Genomic DNA, 23538 nt, shown 5'->3' with positions numbered 1-23538 from the left:
TTACTTATTTGTGCAAAGCTTGAGACTTATCCAAGAGGACTTGCAGCTGTATTGGCAGCCAAATGGGAAAATGTAAATGGGTTATGAAAAGTACAGAAGTGTGTGTTGTATTGTAAAATGCAATAAATAGAAGAATCTGTGATTTGTTAATTCTCGTAAGGCATGTATACCCCTGTGTCCCACCTACTTTGGTTTGGGATCTGAGGACACTAATTGTTGCAGTTTTGCAAGTGGAAGCTTTCTCCATTTTTGCTTGATGCAAGTCCGTCAGTGGTTGCCATTGTCTGATTCTCCTCATCATGCTGCACTATACATTTTGAATAGGAGACAGGGCTGGACTGCAGGCAGGCCAGTCAAGCACATACATTCTGGTCACACATACAGAATGAGGACTGGCATCATCTTGCTCAAATAATCATGGGCTTCCCAGTAAAAGACGTTGCCTTGATGACAGCTTGTGTTGCTTTAAAATCTCATTATATGACTTCATGTCCATTTTTCCTAAAACAAGCTGTACCTTGGACTCATCTGACCACAGCACAGGTTTTCACTGTCTTTTGGACCATCTGAGATGAGCCCAGAGAACTGTATGGTGTTTCTGCGGAGAATTGATGTACAACTTTGTGTAATAGAGTTTTAGGTTGCATTTCTTGATGCAGTAGGCCAATGAGCCCATGTGGCTATATATATTGCAGTAGCATGATGGTTTCTCATGCAGTGTTGTCTGAGAGCTCATAGGTCACACACATTTTGCCTTACATGGACCTAGATCTCTACAGATTCCCTGAATCTTTTCACAATATCATGAACAATAGATGGTCAGAGGCTAAATCATTTGCAATCTTATAAATAATTTGATTATGATTCACTCACCTATTACCAATTCTTTTGATTAGTGTGGAATGCTGTATCTTAAATACGCTATACATTTTTCACACTTATTAGGCCTCTGTCCCAACTTTTTTGCAGTATGCAAATAATGCTTTCATCCATTAATCCTTTATTTATGCCACTTCTGGTCCAAGCAGTTTGGCTTTGTTTGATGACTTGTGACCATTCATCTTCATCTTGGTTTTCAGTTGGGTTCAGGTCTGCAGATTTAGCTGGCAATGACAGTTTCTTGATCTGGTGGTCCTCCATTCACATCTTAATTGACCTGGAAGCGTGGCATGGACCAATGTGCTTCTGGAAAAAAAGACAGTCCTCAGAATTTGGGAACACTGTCCAGGCAGATGAAAGCTAGTGTTTTTGCAGGATAACTGGGGTTGATTCATGCTCCTTCACAAAGACAAATCTGCCCAATTTCAGCAATGCTGAGGCACCCCCTTAGATCAGTGATCAAGACCCTGTCATGGCCAGCTTAATCTCCAGACCTGAACCCCAGTGAAAACCTCTGGAATGTGAACAAGATAAAGATGAAAGGTCACAAGCCATCAAACAAAGCTAAACTGCTTTTTAAACCAGGAGTGGCATAAAGTTGCCCAAAAGCAACCTGCTTATCTAATGGATAGCATGCCAAGGCTCAAGAAAGCTGTGATTGACAATTAGTCTTGTTCTTTCTAAGTGACAAATTAGTATTGTGTTCTATATATGAACTTCTTTATTTTGCTTATTGGGGGTTTGAAAACACTGCTTCATTTTCTATTTTGACCAGTTGTAATTTCTACTAATACTTTAAATGACAATATTTGTAGAATCAAAAATGTGTATTTTACTCAAACAGGTAGATATTGATAGTAAAACCTGTGACCTTTTTAGTGAAGGATTTAGAAAGTATTCAGACCCCCTGGGTTTTTGCATTATCTATTATATCATGTGACATTTTGACATTTTTCCAATTAATCTACATGAACTTGTAAATTCGTTCCTAATGATTACATGTGTTTAAACATTTTGATTTATTATACCCACAAATAAGACTATGTAAATAGTGTTGTAAATAGTATGTAAAACGTGTTGTTTAAACCATCTCGTTATGCACCTTAACGACTCTAAAGTTATGGAGTCGACTCACAATTCCGGAATCGGTTATTTTGAGTCGGAGATTCGATTCAATGAGTATCGACTGCTAACTTTGTATTATGAAGTGTTAAATGTTGGTGAGCTGCTAAGTAGGCCATCAAAACCAGTTCGTATAAATAAAAGAATTGTGTTATTGGTTAAAGCACAAAACAGCTGTGTAAAATTGACCTGTTCGGCACCTGACACCCTTACTGGATTTGATTCATACTGTTTGTTTATACTGGAGTAGCAAATGAACATCAACCGACGTCAACATGCTTTCAAATTCAAACAGTCTAGTAAGTGAATAAACACAAAGTGCTTTTAATGGTCGTCTGTTTATTAGTAAAGTTGAAATGAATCCCAAGTATAAAAACTACACTTTATGTTGAGTTTGTCTCAGTGCAGCTAAAATAAATATGGTGTTTATTTCCCTCAGCCTAAACTGTATCTGTCCATTATTGACGATGTGATTGAGAATGTAAGAGAGATGTTTCTGGATGAGGGAGTGGAGGAGAGTGTACTAGACGAGCTCAGACAGGTAAGTTCTAATAAAAAAACATAAATAATAGTTTAGAGAATCTAATATACACATATTTGTTTTGACAAGGCTACTCAAAAAGAATCAATACAAATTATCTGAGTCTGCACTGGGAATGAGGAGTCAAATGTTTTTGTTTACAAGTTTGATTTCATTGTTTACTCTTTTTGACATTGTCGTTGAATTTAGATTTAGACATTTAACTAGCTCAGCTAGGTTTGTGTATCTGGTTTTAGAAAGGTTTGCAGTTGTTACTGCCACTAGTTTAATGCTGCACAATGTTTAATCACTGTCTGTATAGAGTTTGGGATGTTCCTCTTGTATCCGAGTAGCATCATGCGGTTAGATGGATTGGCTGTTCTAAATTGACCATAAGTGTAAGTGAATGAGTGTGTGCTGCCCTGCAGTAGGTTGTGTTACCACCTTTCAGATTCCCAGATTTAGTCTTCATCAACTGTACTCAAGTTAAATAATTGATGCCATCATGGTCATCCTTACTCTGAGGAACCAAAGATAAATAATGATGAGATTAACACACAGACTGCTGCTGTTAATGCAGAACTCATTATCTGGTTCAACATAATTATTGTTACCTTTTATTATTAAAGAAACTATAAAACTATATCACAAAGTTTTATTTTCTTTTGGTTATTTAGAATTTAACTTAAGTCAGAAGTTTATATACACTTTAATGTAGTTACAAAACAGCAATAGATGCTACAGGTTTTCAAAAAATGCTTTTCATATATCCACACAATAAGTTATATGTGCAAATGGTCTTAATTTTCTCTAGATGTGTTAAGTCTGGATGATTGAAAAAATAAAACACTTTATTGGATAGCTGCTAAATGTCAGAAAACCAACACTGCCACAAAATCCACCACACAATATAATTACTTCTGCAAGTCTAAACAAACTATGGGCCTGCCATTCAGAAACATTTTACATTTACATTTTCAGCATTTAGCAGACATTCTTATCCAGAGCGACTTACAGAAGTGCTCCCATTAAAAACGATAAAACTGCCAACACATGGTGCCATTTCAGGTGTATGCTGTGTTGCAGACACCAAATCATTTGTCTGATGATGCTCCCACTTTCCTTGTAAAAAATGCTCCAACATTCCAGGACAAATCTCTCTGGAATTTTATGCCATTATTCAAAAAAAGGGTTTAAGTTGTTCTAAAGCCAGAATGCTGACCTTATGTGTTATAATCTGCTTAAAATAAAAATATTATGTGCTCCTAAAATTTTGTGCACACCCTGGTTTGTGCATTCGATAAATCAATAAGAGTGGTTTAATAAGGTAAAAAAAACAAAAACAACCAAGGGTAATATCTGTACAGATTTTCATTTTAAGATCTTTAAGAGTGGAAGGTATAACAGTGTTAAAGTTAACAGGATTATGTTGTTGTTGTTTTTATCACCATGATAAGCCTTAAAATGGTAAGCATTATATTTACACTGAAGAAACTATGTGTTTATGATTTATTATAGTAAGTATAATCCCACAATACATGTACAGTTGCAATCAGAAATATCCAACACCTATCAACTTAAAAGTTATTATGGTGATTTAAATAGAATTGAATGAAAATATTAAACAAGCATAAATGTGTATTAGTCTGTTAGTACTTTGTGAAGCATTCTCGTGTTGATAATCTCAAATAAGTAATTTTGGCCACCACCTCTCTTGTTGAATCTTGACCAATTCTTCTTGTGCAAAAGCTTCCAGCTCATTGACGTTTGATAGCTTTTGTACTTCAACAGCTTTCTTCAAATCCCACCAAAGATTTGTTATGGTTTTTAAATCTGGAGAAAGCCACACCAGGATATTCCAGGACAGATTCCTTAAAGCCTTAATTGACTTGGAAGTGTGTTTGGGATGATTGTCTTAATGTGAAGTCTAGTTTTTTGCAAAGGTTCAGTTTCACCCAAAGGCATAATATTCCTTCTATAAAATGCCTTGACATTTCTGTGAATACAGTCACATGTTCATGATTGCCAGTTACTGCAGCAGAAAATTATCCCAACATCATCACCAACACCTCCATTTTTGACCATGGGGATAGTATTCTTGTAGTCATAAGTTTTGCCTTTCTTGCACCTGATCCATATGGCCAAACAGTTGCGGTATTGATTTGTCATGTTGTAGAACTGTTTCCCAGAACTCTGTAGGCCTATCTAATTCGCTTTTGTGGTCAAGAGTGGCATGCGTTGCTGAGTCCTGTAATGCAGTCATTGGTTGTTATGTAATCTAATGGTTTCCACTGACCCATTTGTTCCAGTTTTCACTGGGTCGTTCTGTATGTCCTTAGAAGTAACACAGGGTTTTTTTCTCCACAGTCTTGATGAGGTTACTAAGACCTAAGGTTTGCTGCCACCCCATAAGTTTAAAACTTTGGAACAATGCTCCGTATGGTGTCTGTAATACTGTTCTAGGTCTTGAAAAAATCTTTTTATACCCATTGCTGTTTTGGTGTAATGAAATTATCTTCTCTCTCAGCTTTTGTGACAGTTTCTTGGTTTTCACCATGGTTGCAACACACCTTAAACACTTAAATCTTTGAATGATGATTATTAAAAACTTAACAGCTACAGCAAGTTAAGGGATTTGGTTGAGTTCTCAGTGGTTCAATCATGTTGTAACCCAACTTTAGGTCATACAGACTAGCAGTTGGTCTTAAGATCAGCAGTATTATGTAGGAGATAAATGTGGCAAGTGTGGCATGGCAGTAGTAACAACATATTCTGCTACTCTACAATGCTACATCATTGATTCCTTGGTTCATTTGCTAAATCATTCAACTGACAAAAACGAGTGTTATTTTCTTTGAATATTTCTGATTGAAACTGTTGGTTATTGCAGTTTTGGTATTTCGTGCAGCTATTCTATATTCTATAAGGTCTTTAACTTCGTTTTTTTTTTGTTAGCAATTATAATTGACTAATGCTGATGACTTCTTTGTGCCTATTAGAAAGTAGAAGCAAGGAACAGTAGTTTTTGGTAAGATATAAACCAAGGTATTATGCTGAAAAAAATGTCTGAATGGTCAGAACCACCAAAAACAAGGTCAGCTGTAAATTAAACATGTGGTGTCCACAGTTAAGTGGGCTTTAAATTGCTATGGGCTCAAAGGCGGTTGTTTAAGCAACAGCCACTTTGTGATTAGCATTGTCAGTTATGTATAATTTTGTACTTGTATAATGTCATATTGAACAAAATAATATGTTTTAAATGGACTAAACCTCATATTTCCTTTTACTAGCTTTGGGAGTCTAAGGTTTTGCAGTCCAAAGCGGTGGAAGGCTTTTCAAAAGACATCAATCCGTCCAATTTTGTTCTTCAGCTTCCTGCAAATTATTCTCAAGCTCTTCAGAAACCCACAGGTATGTTAAATTACACATAGATTTAAATACACGATCACATTAACTTCCAGCAATAAACTAGTTCACACACCAACATCATATTAAACGCCATGGGTAGTTTTCCTAAAGACTTCTAAAAATTCTGCTGGGATTCACTTCCATTGACTTATGAAAGCGTTTTTGAGGTCGGTCACAAAGTCTGCATAGAGTTGGGCTTCCGAATGATCTCAAAGCATTGTTAGACAGGGTGGAGGTGACAGTCCTCTACAGTCCAGTCCTGTCAATGTTTTTTTACATCAAACTTGTCAAACCATCTGTTTTGCTTTGTGTTCTGAGGTAGAATTCTGTAGAATATTATTGTGTTGCAGCGGGATATTCCACTGGCACACCAGCGCTGAGATTCTGAACAGCTTGGTTCGAATTTTGGTTCCGCTAGTGCAATTGGCAGTGCCTGCAGAAGACAAAATTGGCCATCGAGTCTGCTGGGTGGGAAAAGACTGTACTAAGTGGGTGGGTCTTCAAAAAACGCTGTGTAAGGACCCTGGTTAGCAGACGGTGGCGCCTGTGCAGAAGTGGATGAGCCGTTGAAAGGGGCGTGGAGCAGACAAATACAGTGTATCACAAAAGTGAGTACACCCCTCACATTTCTGCAGATATTTAAGTATATCTTTACATGGGACAACACTGACAAAATGACACTTTGACACAATGAAAAGTAGTCTGTGTGCAGCTTATATAACAGTGTAAATTTATTCTTCCCTCAAAATAACTCAATATACAGCCATTAATGTCTAAACCACCGGCAACAAAAGTGAGTACACCCCTAAGAGACTACACCCCTAAATGTCCAAATTGAGCACTGCTTGTCATTTTCCCTCCAAAATGTCATGTGATTTGTTAGTGTTACTAGGTCTCAGGTGTGCATAGGGAGCAGGTGTGTTCAATTTAGTAGTACAGCTCTCACACTCTCTCATACTGGTCACTGAAAGTTCTTACAAGGCACCTCATGGCAAAGAACTCTCTGAGGATCTTAAAAGACGAATTGTTGCGCTACATGAAGATGGCCAAGGCTACAAGAAGATTGCCAATACCCTGAAACTGAGCTGCAGTACAGTGGCCAAGATCATCCAGCGTTTTAAAAGAGCAGGGTCCACTCAGAACAGACCTCGCGTTGGTCGTCCAAAGAAGCTGAGTGCACGTGCTCAGCGTCACATCCAACTGCTGTCTTTGAAAGATAGGCGCAGGAGTGCTGTCAGCATTGCTGCAGAGATTGAAAAGGTGGGGGGTCAGCCTGTCAGTGCTCAGACCATACGCCGCACACTACATCAAATTGGTCTGCATGGCTGTCATCCCAGAAGGAAGCCTCTTCTGAAGTCTCTACTCAAGAAAGCCCGCAAACAGTTTGCTGAAGACATGTCAACAAAGGACATGGATTACTGGAACCATGTCCTATGGTCTGATGAGACCAAGATTAATTTGTGGCGGCGGCAATCAGGTGAGGAGTACAAAGATAAGTGTGTCATGCCTACAGTCAAGCATGGTGGTGGGAATGCCATGGTCTGGGGCTGCATGAGTGCAGCAGGTGTTGGGGAGTTACATTTCATTGAGGGACACATGAACTCCAATATGTACTGTGAAATACTGAAGCAGAGCATGATCCCCTCCCTCCGGAAACTGGGTCGCAGGGCAGTGTTCCAGCATGATAATGACCCCAAACACACCTCTAAGACGACCACTGCTTTATTGAAGAGGCTGAGGGTAAAGGTGATGGACTGGCCAAGCATGTCTCCAGACCTAAACCCAATAGAACATCTTTGGGGCATCCTCAAGCGGAAGGTGGAGGAGCGCAAAGTCTCGAATATCCGCCAGCTCCGTGATGTCGTCATGGAGGAGTGGAAAAGCATTCCAGTGGCAACCTGTGAAGCTCTGGTAAACTCCATGCCCAGGAGAGTTAAGGCAGTTCTGGGAAATAATGGTGGCCACACAAAATATTGACACTTCAGGAACTTTCACTAAGGGGTGTACTCACTTTTGTTGCCGGTGGTTTAGACATTAATGGCTGTATATTGAGTTATTTTGAGGGAAGAATAAATTTACACTGTTATATAAGCTGCACACAGACTACTTTTCATTGTGTCAAAGTGTCATTTTGTCAGTGTTGTCCCATGAAAAGATATACTTCAATATCTGCAGAAATGTGAGGGGTGTACTCACTTTTGTGATACACTGTATACTCTCCTCGAACGCAACTGGGATCCCCAGCAGCGGAAGACTAATTGGCTATGCAAAATCGGGAGAAAATGGGAGAAAATGCATAAATAAAAAAAAAATATATATATATATTATTGTATGCTATTGCATGGTACATGGTACAAAAAAATCCCTGTTCATTGCACATCAGAATATATACATATATATACCTGTGTATATATATAGATTGGTTGGCTATATGTTCGATTTTATCAACCTGTTAGCAATGGCTGTGGCTATTTTTACCTTTTAAAAGCATAATCAGCTTTAATTTGGACAGTTTTTTAATTTTTTTATTCAGATCTAACTGGGCAGTAAAAAAGTGTTTTTTTATTCTCAGCTCCGGTTGCATTTCCAGCCAGGCAGCATGCACAGAACATCACATCAAAAGCAGTAAGTCTGTTTTAACTCTTGGTTCTTCTTCCTAATTATTTAAGTCCTATTTGTTTAAGACACACAGTGCCTGATACAGAAATTGCTACCTCAGTTTGAACTAGTCAGACACAGTCAGATCTCAGATGTCTCAGTAAAAGTAAAAGTACACACTAGATCATGATAGTTTATGATTTACTACAGCTGTTGACTTTTTGTGTCCACATAATGTAGACTAGTTTGACTGAACATATTACATAGAACAGTAGTCTCTCCCAAGGTCAGAGAGAAAATCCAAACCTCAAGGGAAGTGGGTGGTATGACGCTAGGCTTCACCTTATGATAATCAGGAAAGGATAAGGTTTTTTTTCCTTTTCTTTCAGGGCAGCTCTGGCTTGATTGCCACATTTTCCCTTCCACCTGGAGTGACCTATCCTGTTCAGATCCCTGCAGGAGTGACCCTACAGACTGCCTCAGGTGAGACCCATTACTCATGCTCAACTTTTGGCGCCCTCTGCTGTTTTTTTTTTTACATTGGCTAGCCACTTGAAACATCTTCTAAAGGCCTTGAACATTCATGATTTTTAGAAAGCGTGCTTTTACTGTTGTAAGTATATACACAGATCAATCATGACATTAAAACCACCTCCTTGTTTCTACACACATTGTCCATTTTATCAGCTCCACTTACTATATAAAAGCACTTCGTAGTTCTACAATTACTGACTACAATAAATGTGGATCCACCAAAGGCTCAGTCTTTGCTAGCATAGATGGGTCATGACTCACCACTTTTGTGAGTGAATTGGAGCCCAGTTAAGTTTAAGTCTGTGCAGGGCCTAGCCGAAAAGCACTGATGAATTTGCTTGACGCTGCATGAAAGTAATGCAACCTGAAACTCTATTTATGCAAAGAGAAAGCCGAACATGAGTTCTTTGCAGAAAACAGTTGTATTCTCTGGGCCAGAGCTCATCTCAGAAAGACCAAAAACCTGCTTTTACCCTGTTCTTCAATGGTCAGGACCCCCACAGGACCACCACAGAGCAGGTATTATTTAGGTGTTGGATCATTCTCAGCACTGCAGTGACACTGACATGGTGGTGGTGTGTTAGTATGTGTTGTACTGGTATGAGTGGATCAGACACAGCACCGCTGCTGGAGTTTTTAAATACCGTGTCCACTCACTGTCCACTCTATTAGACACTCCTACCTAGTTGGTCCACTTTGTAGATGTAAAGTCAGAGACGATCGCTCATCTATTGCTGCTGTTTGAGTTGGTCATCTTCTAGACCTTTATCAGTGGTCACAGGACGCTGCCCACAGGGCGCTGTTGGCTGGATATATTTTTGGTTGGTGGACTATTCTCAGTCCAGCAGGGACAATGAGGTGTTTAAAAACTCCATCAGCGCTGCTGTGTCTTATCCACTCATACCAGCACAACACACACTAACACACCACCACCATGTCAGTGTCACTTCAGTGCTGAGAATGATCCACCACCTAAATAATACCTGCTCTGTGGGGGTCCTGTGGGGTCCTGGCTATTGGAGAACAGCATGAAAGGGGGCTGACAGAAACAGATGGACTACAGTCAGTAATTGTAGAACTACAAAGTGCTCTTATATGGTAAGTGGAGATGATAAAATGGACAGTGAGTGTAGAAACAAGGTGGTTTTAATGTTATGGCTGATCAGTGTAAGTCTCTTTTTTGTTGAATTGAATAAAGCTTAAAGAGAATTAACAAATCACAGATTCCTGTTTTTATTGCATTTTACAAACAGTCCCAAATGTTGAGCTTTGTGAAGAAGTGTTCAGCTAAAGGTATTAATAAAGCTGTTAATTAAGCTAGTTAAGTGGCATTGACTGTTATTTTCTCCCATTGTACCCAGTATTGTAATATTCTAATATTAGCAGTTCTAGGATTAGCCATAATATACAAAAATAGCTAAGGCTAAGCATTATAGGAATAGTTTTTTCAATTCTAAAGGCTTTTCTTGTTCCAAATAACTTAATATTTATAATATATATAATAGATATAATTGGCAGTTTCACAAATAAGTGAGTGTAAAAGATGCACATACACTTATAAATGTTTATATGTTATTGGTACACTATGTATACTTTTGTAAACCAGTGCACATCACTTACACAGTCCTCTTCTTTGATTACCACAGGTCATTTTTACAAAGTCAACGTTCCTGTAATGGTGACCCAGGCCCCGGGGTGCCAGCGCATTCCTTCTCAAGCCAACCCGCCCCAAGTGGAGCAAAGAAATTTACCCAATGTTGTTCAGAATGTTCCTGCTCAGGTGCCCCCTCTGTGCTCCCAAAATTTAGCCTTTCCTCAAGCTCCAAAACCACTACTACACCCACAGCATCAGAGCCAGATCCTGCAGCCCCAGTCTTCACAGGTCCCTCAAAGTTCTTCAGTCCCCGTCACCCCTGAGCCTAAACCCCAGCCCTCACCTGAAACCCCGGGCGAGTTTACTCTAGACGGTATTGACTTTAACCTGCAGCCATTGGACATGAGCACACCCACATCTTTGTCTGCTGAGCAGATGCTGGAGAATGCTGTTAAAGCTGAGCAGAAAGCTACAGCAGACATGATCAACACAGAGGATACACTGAGTAATTTTCTGCCAGACCTGGAAGGAACTCCTAATGGTGCAATCAAGGTAGTGTTGTAATTAGAACATGATTTCTACAATGTACATTGTGCTGCGTAGTGGTTCAGGCGTACTTTTTGTTCTTCAATTTAAACTCAAGTCAAGTCACCTTTATTTCTATAGCACATTTAAAAGACAACGTGTGTCAACCAAAGTGCTGTACATTAAAATCAAGTATAAATACCACTCAACTATGCATATAACATTTAACAAATCATTAACATACATACAAAATAACTTACATACGCACCAACATATAAATCAAATAAAACCACTAAAACAAAGATGGCTATGACAACCCAACAAATATTAAAAACTTATTCATTAAGAAGACTCAAATGCCAAAGAAAACAAATAAGTTTTTAAATTTGACTTAAAGGCATCTATTGTGTGGGACTCCTTTATGAAAAGTGGAAGACTGTTCCAGAGTCTTGGGGCAGTTATAGAAAAGGCCCTGTCACCCTTGAACCTTGTTTGAGAATGTGGAATAGCTAAGAGCAGCTGGTTAGAGGATCGTAGAGCTCGTGGAGTGGAGTGAACACAGATAAGGTCAGCGATATAGCTCGGAGCCAAGCCGTGTAAAGCCTTAAAAACAAATAATAGAACTTTAAATTCTATTCTATATTTTACTGGTAACCAATGCAATGACTCAAGTATGGGGTAATGCTCTCCCTTTTCTTGGTACCGGTCAGGAGCCTCGCAGCTGCATTTTGGACCAGCTGTAGACGTGACAAGCTTGACTGACCGATTCCCAAGTACAGTGAATTGCAGCAATCAATACGTGAGGAAATAAAAGCATGAACTACTGTTTTCAAATCATTAAAAGAAAGGATACTTTTCATTTTAGCAATGTTCCTAAGTTGAAAGAAACTAGCTTACACAACAGCATTAACTTGTTTCTCAAACTTAAGAGCGGGATCAAAAATGACACCCAGATTTTTTACATGGCTATTTACATACGATGCTAATGGCCCCAGATCGTTAGCTATGGCCCTTCCCGAATTAGGATTTCCAAAAACACTAATATCGGTTTTGTCTTGGTTTAAATTAAGAAAGTTCCTAGACATCCAACTGTTAATATCTCTCAAGCAATCAGAAATGAGGCTCGGAGAACCATTATCTCCTGGTTTTAGTGGGAGATAAAACTGGGTATCATCTGCGTAACAGTGATAAGGAATTTTATACTTCTGAAAGATGGACCCAAGGGGGAGCATATATAATAAAAACAAAACAGGACCCAATATAGAGCCTTGGGGTACTCCACATGTAACAGGCGCTGAAGGGGAGGAAAACTGACCCATCTTAACAGAAAAGGTTCTGCTTTCCAAATAGGAAGCAAACCACCTCAGTGCAGTACCCTTAATTCCAACGACATACTGTAGGCGATCCAACAAGATAGTATGGTTGACAGTGTCAAAGGCTGCGCTAAGATCTATAAGAATTAAAACAAAAGAAATACTTTTCCACCCAGTCTTTATGTTCTGCATCTGTTACGTTTTTGCAATTACCACAGGCAGTTAGTTCCTCTTCTTTCTTATTACAGAAGTCTAAATCTTCAGATTGTTTAATGCTGTCTAGTGAGTATAATAAATAATGATTTTTCTGCTTCCATGCACTATATACAGTGTATCACAAAAGTGAGTACACCCCTCACATTTCTGCAAATATTTTATTATATCTTTTCATGGGACAACACTATAGAAATAAAACTTGGATATAACTTAGAGTAGTCAGTGTACAACTTGTATAGCAGTGTAGATTTACTGTCTTCTGAAAATAACTCAACACACAGCCATTAATGTCTAAATGGCTGGCAACATAAGTGAGTACACCCCACAGTGAACATGTCCAAATTGTGCCCAAAGTGTCAATATTTTGTGTGACCACCATTATTATCCAGCACTGCCTTAACCCTCCTGGGCATGGAATTCACCAGAGCTGCACAGGTTGCTACTGGAATCCTCTTCCACTCCTCCATGATGACATCACGGAGCTGGTGGATGTTAGACACCTTGAACTCCTCCACCTTCCACTTGAGGATGTGCCACAGGTGCTCAATTGGGTTTAGTCCATCACCTTTACCTTCAGCTTCCTCAGCAAGGCAGTTGTCATCTTGGAGGTTGTGTTTGGGGTCGTTATCCTGTTGGAAAACTGCCATGAGGCCCAGTTTTCGAAGGGAGGGGATCATGCTCTGTTTCAGAATGTCACAGTACATGTTGGAATTCATGTTTCCCTCAATGAACTGCAGCTCCCCAGTGCCAGCAAACCTCATGCAGCCCAAGACCATGATGCTACCACCACCATGCTTGACTGTAGGCAAGATACAGTTGTCTTGGTACTTCTCACCAGGGCGCCGCCACACATGCTGGACACCATCTGAGCCAAACAAGTTTATCTTGGTCTCGTCAGACCACAGGGCATTCCAGTAATCCATGTTCTTGGACTGCTTGTCTTCAGCAAACTGTTTGCGGGCTTTCTTGTGCGTCAGCTTCCTTCTGGGATGACGACCATGCAGACCGAGTTGATGCATTGTGCGGCGTATGGTCTGAGCACTGACAGGCTGACCTCCCACGTCTTCAACCTCTGCGGCAATGCTGGCAGCACTCGTGTCTATTTTTTAAAGCCAACCTCTGGATATGACGCCGAACACGTGGACTCAACTGCTTTGGTCGACCCTGGCGAAGCCTGTTCCGAGTGGAACCTGTCCTGGAAAACGCTGTATGACCTTGGCCACCATGCTGTAGCTCAGTTTCAGGGTGTTAGCAATCTTCTTATAGCCCAGGCCATCTTTGTGGAGAGCAACAATTCTATTTCTCACATCCTCAGAGAGTTCTTTGCCATGAGGTGCCATGTTGAATATCCAGTGGCCAGTATGAGAGAATTGTACCCAAAACACCAAATTTAACAGCCCTGCTCCCCATTTACACCTGGGACCTTGACACATGACACCAGGGAGGGACAACGACACATTTGGGCACAATTTGGACATGTTCACTGTGGGGTGTACTCACTTATGTTGCCAGCTATTTAGACATTAATGGCTGTGTGTTGAGTTATTTTCAGAAGACAGTAAATCTACACTGCTATACAAGCTGTACACTGACTACTCTAAGCTATATCCAAGTTTCATGTCTATAGTGTTGTCCCATGAAAAGATATAATGAAATATTTGCAGAAATGTGAGGGGTGTACTCACTTTTGTGATACACTGTACACCGATCAACCATAACATTAAAAACACCTCCTTGTTTCTACACTCACTGTCCATTTTATCAGCTCCACTTTGTAGTTCTACAATTACTGACTGTAGTCCATTTGTTTCTCTGCATGCTTTGTTAGCCCCCTTTCATGCTGTTCTTCAATGGTCAGGACCCCCACAGGATCACCACAGAGCAGGTATTATTTGGGTGGTGGATCATTCTCAGCACTGCAGTGACACTGACATGGTGGTGGTGTGTTAGTGTGTGTTGTGCTGGTATAAGACAGCAGTGCTGCTGGAGTTTTTAAACACCTCACTGTCACTGCTGGACTGAGAATAGTCCACCAACCAAAAATATGTCCAGCCAACAGCGCCACGTGGGCAGCATCCTGTGACCACTGATGAAGATCTCAAACATGACCAACTCAAACAGCAGCAATAGATGAGTGATCGTGTCTGACTTTACATCTACAAGGTGGACCAACTAGGAAGGAGTGTCTAATAGAGTGGACAGTGAGTGGACTCATACCAGCACAACACACACTAACACATCACCACCATGTCGGTGTCACTGCAGTGCTGAGAATGATTTACCACTTAAATAATACTTGCCATGTGGTGGTCCTGTGGGGGTCCTGACCATTGAAGAACAAGGTGAAAGCAGGCTAACAAAGCATGCAGAGAAACAGATGGACTACAGTTAGTAATTGTAGAACTACAAAGTGCTTCTTTATGGTAAGTGGAGCTGATAAAATGGACAGTGAGTGTAGAAACAAGGAGGTGGTTTTAATGTTATGGCTGATTAATGTACAGTAGGCCTAACTTCCAGTCTAGTGCACTATATAGCCAAATTAAGCCATTGCCTGCTTGGTTTATTGTGCCAACTACAACCCCAAATCAGAAAAAGTAGGGACAGTGTGCAAAATGCAAATAAAACAATACAGTGTTTCTTACAGGGGTGTTTAGCTTAGGCTTGCGCCCTTGCCCCTTATCCATTTCTCCAGATTGCTTGAAATGATATTATGCACTGTAGAGGGATAATTTTCTTGTACATTTGTTGACAAATTGAAGATCCTCTGCCCATCTTTACTTCTTAAAGACTCAGCCTTATGGGGATACTGCTTTTGAACCAAATCATGATTACAATAACCTGTTGACGACACCTGTTTTGAATCGTATCTTTATTTATTTATTTATTTTTCCTCATTTCTAGCCCTAAATTGCCCCTGTTCCAACTGTTTTGGAATGTGAAATACATGAATGGATGCATATTAAGAAATGAAATTGAACAAACGAAGTTGACCAGACAAAACATAAAGTATCTTGAGTTTATACTGTCTGTAATTAAATAAAAGTCAATGTAAATGTAAGAACCACTGTTGTGCTGTTTGTTGTACGTCAGAGGTATGCAGGAGTAATCCTGGACTAGGAGATTTATGGCCTGAGTATCATGAGGTGCAGCATTTTAAGACTATTATTCTTGATTTCTGTTTTGAAGGGACAGTGATTTGAGATCAATTCAAGTATCGTTCTTAAATCAATGTGTGCCACAATTAATGGTACCCCTTTAATTGAAAAAAAAGTTGGGACAGTATGGAAAATAAAATAGAAATGCAGTGCTCCTTACATTTACTTTGACTTTTATTCGATTGCAGACAGGATGAACCTGAGATATTTCATGTTTTATCTGCTCAACTTTATTTTATTTATTAATAAACATCCATTCCTGCATTTCAGGCCTGCAACACATTCCAAAAAAAGTTGAGACGGGGGCAATTTAGAGCTAGTAATGAGGTGAAAAAACTAAATAATGATGCGATTTTAAACAGGTGATGTCAACAGGTGATTGTAATCATGGTTTGGTACAAAAGCAGCATCCAGGAAAGGCAGAGTCTTTGATGATCAGAGGATCTCCAGTTTGTCAACAAATGTGTGAGAAAATTATTGAAATGTTTAAAAACAATTTACCTCAAAGAAAGATTGGAAGGGATTTGCATATTTTTCCCTCTACAGTGCATAATATCATTAAACGATTCAAGGAATCTGGAAGAATTTCAGTGTGTAAAGGCCAAGGATGCAAACTGAAGGAAAGTTTATATGTTTATTTTTTGGATTAGTATTTGCTGGTACTTGATGCGGGCGGCACGGTGGCTAGGTGGGTAGCACTGTCGCCTCACAGCAAGAAGGTCCTGGATTCGATCTCCAGGTGGGGGGGGGTCTGTGTCCTTTCTGTGTGGAGTTTGCATGTTCTCCCCGTGTCTGCGTGGGTTTCCTCCGGGAGCTCCGGTTTCCTCCCACAGTCCAAAAACATGCAGTCAGGTTAATTGGAGACACTGAATTGCCCTATAGGTGAGTGGGTGTGTGTGTGTGTGTGTGTGTGTGTGTGTGTGTGTGTGTGTGTGTGTACGTGTGTCTGCCCTGTGATGGACTGGCGCCCTGTCCAGGGTGTTACAAGTGTGCCATGCGCCCATTGAAAAGCTGGGATAGGCTCCAGCACCCCCCACCCCACCCTAATTGGATAAGTGAATGAATGAATGAATGAATGAATGGTACTTGATGTTTTCCCCAGGACCTTTGAAAGAAAACAGCCCCATATTAAAAGATAACATACAGATAAATCACCAAAAGCTCTTTTAATCTCAGTTGGCCATTAAACATTAATTTGCTTTGTCCAGCTTGACCGCCTGCATTCTCTGGTCTTTCTGATAGTCACCAATGAGTAAGAGACTTACATGCCAGTGTGTCACAGTTTTTTACTGAACTGACTGAACTCAGCCTTATAAAATCTGACTAAAACATATTTTTCCTCAGCTGGAGATGGACCTCCTGAGGGACTACAACTTCAACGAGCTGGCCGACATACCGCAGCTTGATGGGACGTGCGACAGCAGCTCAGAGCAGGGTGAAGGGGAACAAGAACAGGAGCTGGATGAGGAAGATCAGGGAGCTGTAGGAGAAAATGAATTCTTTGGCATTATCAACGCAGAGGCTCTGAAGGCACTGCGCAATACCGGGGGAAGCAGCGATGCCAACAGCCGCTCTAGCAGCGATAGTGATGAGCCTGAGCTAGTGGAGGAGGAAGAGGAGGTAAACGAGATAAAAACGCTGAAGCAGAACATTTGGCACTAATAGTTCCTTTTAGTTTCGTATTGTGAAATGTGTCTGGTGTCACCCATCCCACCATACACATGTTTTTTTTGTATCTTCTTGTACAGTGTGTGAAAGGACAAAGAATGTTCTTACAGAGCAGCCTCATTTAAAACCACGGTCACAGTCATTTTTGTTTATGGCTTTTTCTTCCACATCACTCTACAATTTCATGACTATGAATATATTTGACAAGCTAAAGTTCAGTGGAAAGATATGAGATCAGTGGTGCAGCTGGGACAAGGGTGGCATACAGCAGCATTGGTCAATGGGACCTGGGTTTGATCCCCGTCTCGGGTAACTGTAAGACGGTGGGTTTTCACCAGGTTCTGTGGTTTCCACATACAGTGGGGCCAAAAAGTATTTAGTCAGCCACTGATTGTGCAGGTTCTCCTACTTAGAAAGATGAGAGAGGTCTGTAATTTTCATCATAGCTACACTTCAACTATGAGAGACAAAATGAGGAAAAAAAAATCCAGGAAATCACATTGTAGGATTTTTAAAGAATTTATTTGTAAATTATGGTGGAAAATAAGTATTTGGTCAATAACAAAAGTTCAACTCAATACTTTGTAACATAACCTTTGTTGGCAATGACAGAGGTCAAACGTTTCCTGTAAGTCTTCACCAGGTTTGCACACACTGTAGCTGGTATTTTGGCCCATTCCTCCATGCAGATCTCCTCTAGAGCAGTGATGTTTTGGGGCTGTCACTGGGCAACAAGGACTTTCAACTCCCTCCACAAATTTTCTATGGGGTTGAGGTCTGGAGACTGGCTAGGCCACTCCAGGACCTTGAAATGCTTTTTACGGAGCCACTCCTTCATTGCCCGAGCAGTGTGTTTGGGATCATTGTCATGCTGGAAGACCCAGCCACGTTCCATCTTCAATGCTCTCACTGATGGAAGGAGGTTTTGGCTTAAAATCTCACGATACATGGCCCTGTTCATTCTTCCCTTAACACGGATCAGTCATCCTGCCCCCTTTGCAGAAAAATAGCCCCAAAGCATGATGTTTCCACCCCCATGCTTCACAGCAGGTATGGTGTTCTTGGGTTTTTCTTCTTCCTCCAAACACGACGAGTTGAGTTTTTACCAAAAAGTTCCATTTTGGTTTCATCTGACCACATGATATTCTCCCAATCCTCTTCTGGATCATCCATATGCTCTCTGGCAAACTTCAGACGGGCCTGGACATGTACTGGCTTAAGCAGGGGGACACGCCTGGCACTGCAGGATTGGAGTCCCTCTCGGCGTAGTGTGTATACTGATGGTAGCCTTTGTTACTTTGGTCCCAGCTCTCTGCAGGTCATTTATCAGGTCCCTCCGTGTAGTTCTGGGATTTTTGCTCACCGTTCTCATGATCATTTTGACCCCACGGGATGAGATCTTGACCCCAAGGGAGCTTATCAATGGTCTTGTATGTCTTCCATTTTCTTACAATTGCTCCCACAGTTGATTTATTCACACCAACCTGCTTGCCTATTGTAGATTCACTCTTCCCAGCCTGGTGCAGGTCTACAATTTTCTTCCTGGTGTCCTTCGACAGCTCTTTGGTCTTGGCCATGGTTGAGTTTGGAGTCTGACTGTTTGAGACTGTGGACAGGTGTCTTTTATACAGATAACGAGGTCAAACAGGTGCCATTAATACAGGTAACGAGTGGAGGACAGAAGAGCTTCTTAAAGAATAAGTTACAGGTCTGTGAGAGCCAGAAATCTTGCTTGTTTGTTATTGACCAAATACTTATTTTCCACCATAATTTACAAATAAATTCTTTAAAAATCCTACGAAAATTACAGACCTCTCTCATCTTTCTAAGTAGGAGAACTTGCACAATCAGTGGCTGACTAAATACTTTTTGACCCCACTGTACATTACAGAAACATATACAGTGAATTGTCTGCTCTAAATTGTCTCTAGGATTAAGACATCACGTGGATGGCCGGGTGTGTGTGCGTCGCTTACTTGGTGAAAACATTGCACCAGGATGCACTATGGGAAGAAGGCAAGCCAGCGGAGGCAGTGTGATGCTTTGGGCAATGTTCTGCTGGGAAACCTGGGGGTCCTGCCATCCATGTGGATGTTACTTTGACACGTACCTCCTACCTAAGCATTGTGCAGACCATGTTCACCCTTTCATGGAGACGGTATTCCCTGATGGCTGTGGCCTCTTTCAGCAGGATAATGCACCCTGCCCCAAAGCAAAAATGGTTCAGGAATGGTTTGAGGAGCACATCAACGAGTTTGAGGTGTTGACCTGGCCTCCAAATCCCCCAGATCTCAATCCAATCGAGCATCGAGAAGAAACACGGTCTGCCACAGAAACCGGCAGAAAAAATTATCACAGACTTCTCACACCCTGGTCACGAACTTTTTACCCTCCTACCCTCTGGCAGGCGCTACAGAGCCCTGCACACAAAATCAAACAGACACTCTAACAGTTTTTTTTCCAAATGCCATCAAACTCATTAATAACTAAAACTGAACTACTGTTTACTGTTGTTGTTTACATGCCACACTGCACTTTATACATGCTGTATAATACTGTAACTGCACCTTACCTTACTTTACTATTTATCTTATGTTATTTTTATATTTTCTGTACATATGCAAATTCTGCTGAACATGTACATTTGTACATTGTCCACATATAGTCTTGTCTGTATATTGTATTGTTTGTAAATTGTAGAGAGCTAACAACAGCCGGAAACAAATTCCTTGTGTGTGTAAATCAGCGAATAAAGCTGATTCTGATTCTGATCTGTGGGATGTGCTGGACAAACAAGTTCGATCCATGGAGGCTCCACCTCGCAACTTATAGGAGTTAAAGGATCTGCTGCTAACATCTTGGTGGCAGAGACCACAGCACACCTTCAGGGGTCTAGTGGAGTCGATGGGTCATGGGTGTTTTGGCAGCAAAATGGGGACCAACACAATATTAGGAAGGTGGTCATAATGTTATGCCTCATCGGTGTATGTGTCACAATTATTGCCCCAACACCCCCTTTTCCCTCAAGTGTTCAGGCACACCCAGTGAAACATGACATCCTCTTTAACTAGGGTATAATGTGACATAAATTATAAAATAATTTAATTAATTTTTGTTAATCAGGCAGGGGGTTTAAATTCTACGAATCAATCAATACTTAAAAACAGGCATCTGGAATAGGACATGTATTTACAAGTTTGACCTGCGCCCTATTAAAAAAGCTGTTAATGATTTGTAGAAAGGTCCACATAACCTGGGAGCATCGAGGATCTGGAAATATTGTGTATTGAAGCATGCTCTCAGAATCTTTGCTTTGTGTTTTCTACTTGTTGCACAGAAGAAGACCATCTTTGCCAGTTAACAGCACTACATACACTATATGGCTGAAAGTATGTGGACGTCTGACTATCAGCTTGTTGGACATGCCATTTTAAAACGATGGGAATTAATAATAGACTTGTCCCCTTTTTGCACCTTCAATACCCTCTTCTCTCCTGAGAAAGTGTGTGTGCAGTGTATTTGTGCTCATTTGGGCAATTATGTCAGACAAAAAGGTTAGCTCTTATTCAACATTCCAGTTTATTCCAAATGGTTGCAGGACTTTACATCAGATTTGTCATGACTGATGTCTTTATGGGCATGGGTATTTCCATTTTGGGAAAAATTGGAAAGCAGCACAGGACCGCGACTAAACACTATCAGATTGTAATTAACAGGCACATCCACATCCACACACAACATTGTAATATACACTGTTTCTGTGATACAGAGTTACTTCAGTCACCACTAGGATGGCTGATAAATTCTTTTGCTTTGTATTAAAAAATATGTTTGTCTGGTCTAGGATCCACTAAACTCTGGTGATGATGTGAGTGAGCAGGACATTCCAGAGATCTTCGACACAGAGAATGTCATTGTTTGTCAGTATGATAAGGTAAGAGCTAAAATTTGTATTGCTGTATTTTTTTAAAATATGATTTCACGGTATATCACAGTATGTTTTGTATAACTGGGACTTTTTATATGTCTGTGACTGATTCTACTGTCATAAGTACATAGAATATAAAAAGTTTTAATTTCACCATCTATATAATGAAGGTTTTAAGTACTATAAGGTTTGCTTGGCCCCACAAAATGACAATATGATGGAATAAGTACACGTGAAACAGTTGCAATAAATAAAATTTTTATTGTTTATTTAATATTTAAGCATGTACAATTACCCTTACCTCTCCCTTTAACAAATAGAACCACGTTTGCAAACTCCACTGTACAACTTGACCACAGGCCTGTTGTAGAAAAGTGAACGAAAAGTAACGTTGACATACCTGGAATCCACTGTTTTAATTATCGCTCTAAAAACTTCTTTCTCGACTGTCTATAGAGGAATCGTGTCCTTGCATATGTGGATTGTTACTGCGTTCATCATGTCGTTGTTTGCAACAGTCGTGGCTCGACAAATCGTACAGTATAGTGTTTTAGTCTGTTCTAAACTGCCGACACGTCTAATTTCTTTGGCAGGTTCTTCCCATGCATATTTGGTCTCGCTCTCTTCATCTTCCATCTGTTTTGTTAATTTTTTTTCACCATATTGAGAAAACCTCTCTCATCTGTCATGCTAACGCTAACTGGCTAACTACTTAATCTGCACGGCGCTTCACAGTGTTTTTAGTGGCGAACATTATTATATGATTTGCTGCCTTTTGAATCCTACAGCCGTTCAAATTATCTATGCTACGGTATGGTGGTGTATGAAAAATCTATACCGTATGAGGAATCAAAGATGGTATACCGAATGTATCATCTTACTGCCCAACCCTAAACTAAGGGTTTTGGGCTTTGTTAAAGACTCAACATTGGCTTAAATCTCTTAGCTTTTTTTTATCAATAGGTTCTCTATCACTGAATCCCCAACTAGTAATGCTCACATTTGAGAAACTAATCAGATACAAGTAAACCGTATTATGTAGCTTACTGAATAAATAAAAATGCTCTTGTGACAGATTCATCGTAGTAAGAACAGATGGAAGTTTTACCTGAAGGATGGAGTCATGTGCTACAGTGGTAAGGACTATGTTTTCTCCAAGGCTGTCGGCGAAGCTGAGTGGTGAGATGCAAAATAACCTGAACACACGGGGAAGGAAAACTGATTTACCCATTACCCAACTCACTGGTTGGTTCTTGATAACTTTTGTTTCTTATTGTGTTCTGCTAATATTTAATTCTAAGTTATTTCAATAATTCGATTAAATTAAGTTCAGATGGAAAAGCTTGCAGACTATAAACTAGAAGAACTGATCTTGATTTGTGAATGTAATGACACTTTTGTCGTATTTATGTTAAGAAGTAGATAGAAAGATGTCCTCTCACTGTTGGAGATAGTCTAAAGGGCTTACATGTTGATTTCTTGTTTCTTGTTTCTTCTCACTGTTAAATGAAACCCAGCAGATAAAACTCTTGTTTGTCTTTATTTGCCAGCATTTTCTCTGTTGAGAGAGACCTTGAGCTGAAGCTAAGCTAGTTATATAGATTGGCTGGTGAATGATATTGCATTTAACATGTTGTAAGCAATTTGACACTTGGGGTGTGTTCGAAAACCTAGTGAGCTCTCCGCATAGACAGCTTTTTACGTCATCCTGCGTACTCCCGAGAATGAGGCTGTTTGAATACTTAGATGCCTTAAAATGCTGTCTAGTAAGGCACCTTAAATTTGAATGGTATTTTGACAGAATAACGAGGGAGCATCCGATGCTGCCTTAATGGTGATGGCAATCCCAGCATTCAGTGCGGCACAACTTATTTTCAAACGTAAATAAATTATTATTGATTTTTAATTTGTATAAACTTGCACAAGTGTATTTATTTGCAACTTTGGGCTTGTCAGTGAATGTAACCGTTTTCAGTACACAGAGGGAGATGTTAGTTGACATGCTAGCGCGTTGTGCCACCCCATCCCATTGGTTTGAATGGCAAGATTCTAACTGTGTTCGCTTAGTAAGCGAAAAC

At 40.2% G+C, this 23538-nt stretch overlaps 1 protein-coding gene across 1 annotated transcript; it reads left to right on the top strand.

The window, feature by feature from the left end:
• Positions 1 to 2069: 2069 nt before the first annotated feature.
• Positions 2070 to 22986, top strand: gtf2a1l (general transcription factor IIA, 1-like). Its single transcript, XM_063008549.1, has 9 exons — positions 2070 to 2300; positions 2441 to 2542; positions 5812 to 5932; positions 8502 to 8554; positions 8917 to 9010; positions 10708 to 11207; positions 17209 to 17484; positions 21377 to 21466; positions 22536 to 22986. Exons 1-9 carry the CDS (start codon positions 2277 to 2279, stop codon positions 22641 to 22643), a joined length of 1368 nt encoding a protein of 455 aa, XP_062864619.1. The 5' UTR covers positions 2070 to 2276; the 3' UTR covers positions 22644 to 22986.
• Positions 22987 to 23538: the final 552 nt, after the last annotated feature.

The sequence above is a fragment of the Trichomycterus rosablanca genome, chromosome 14 (genome assembly GCF_030014385.1).
Source record: "Trichomycterus rosablanca isolate fTriRos1 chromosome 14, fTriRos1.hap1, whole genome shotgun sequence".
Lineage (NCBI taxonomy): Eukaryota > Metazoa > Chordata > Actinopteri > Siluriformes > Trichomycteridae > Trichomycterus > Trichomycterus rosablanca.
This window is presented reverse-complemented; position numbering and strand designations above follow the sequence as displayed.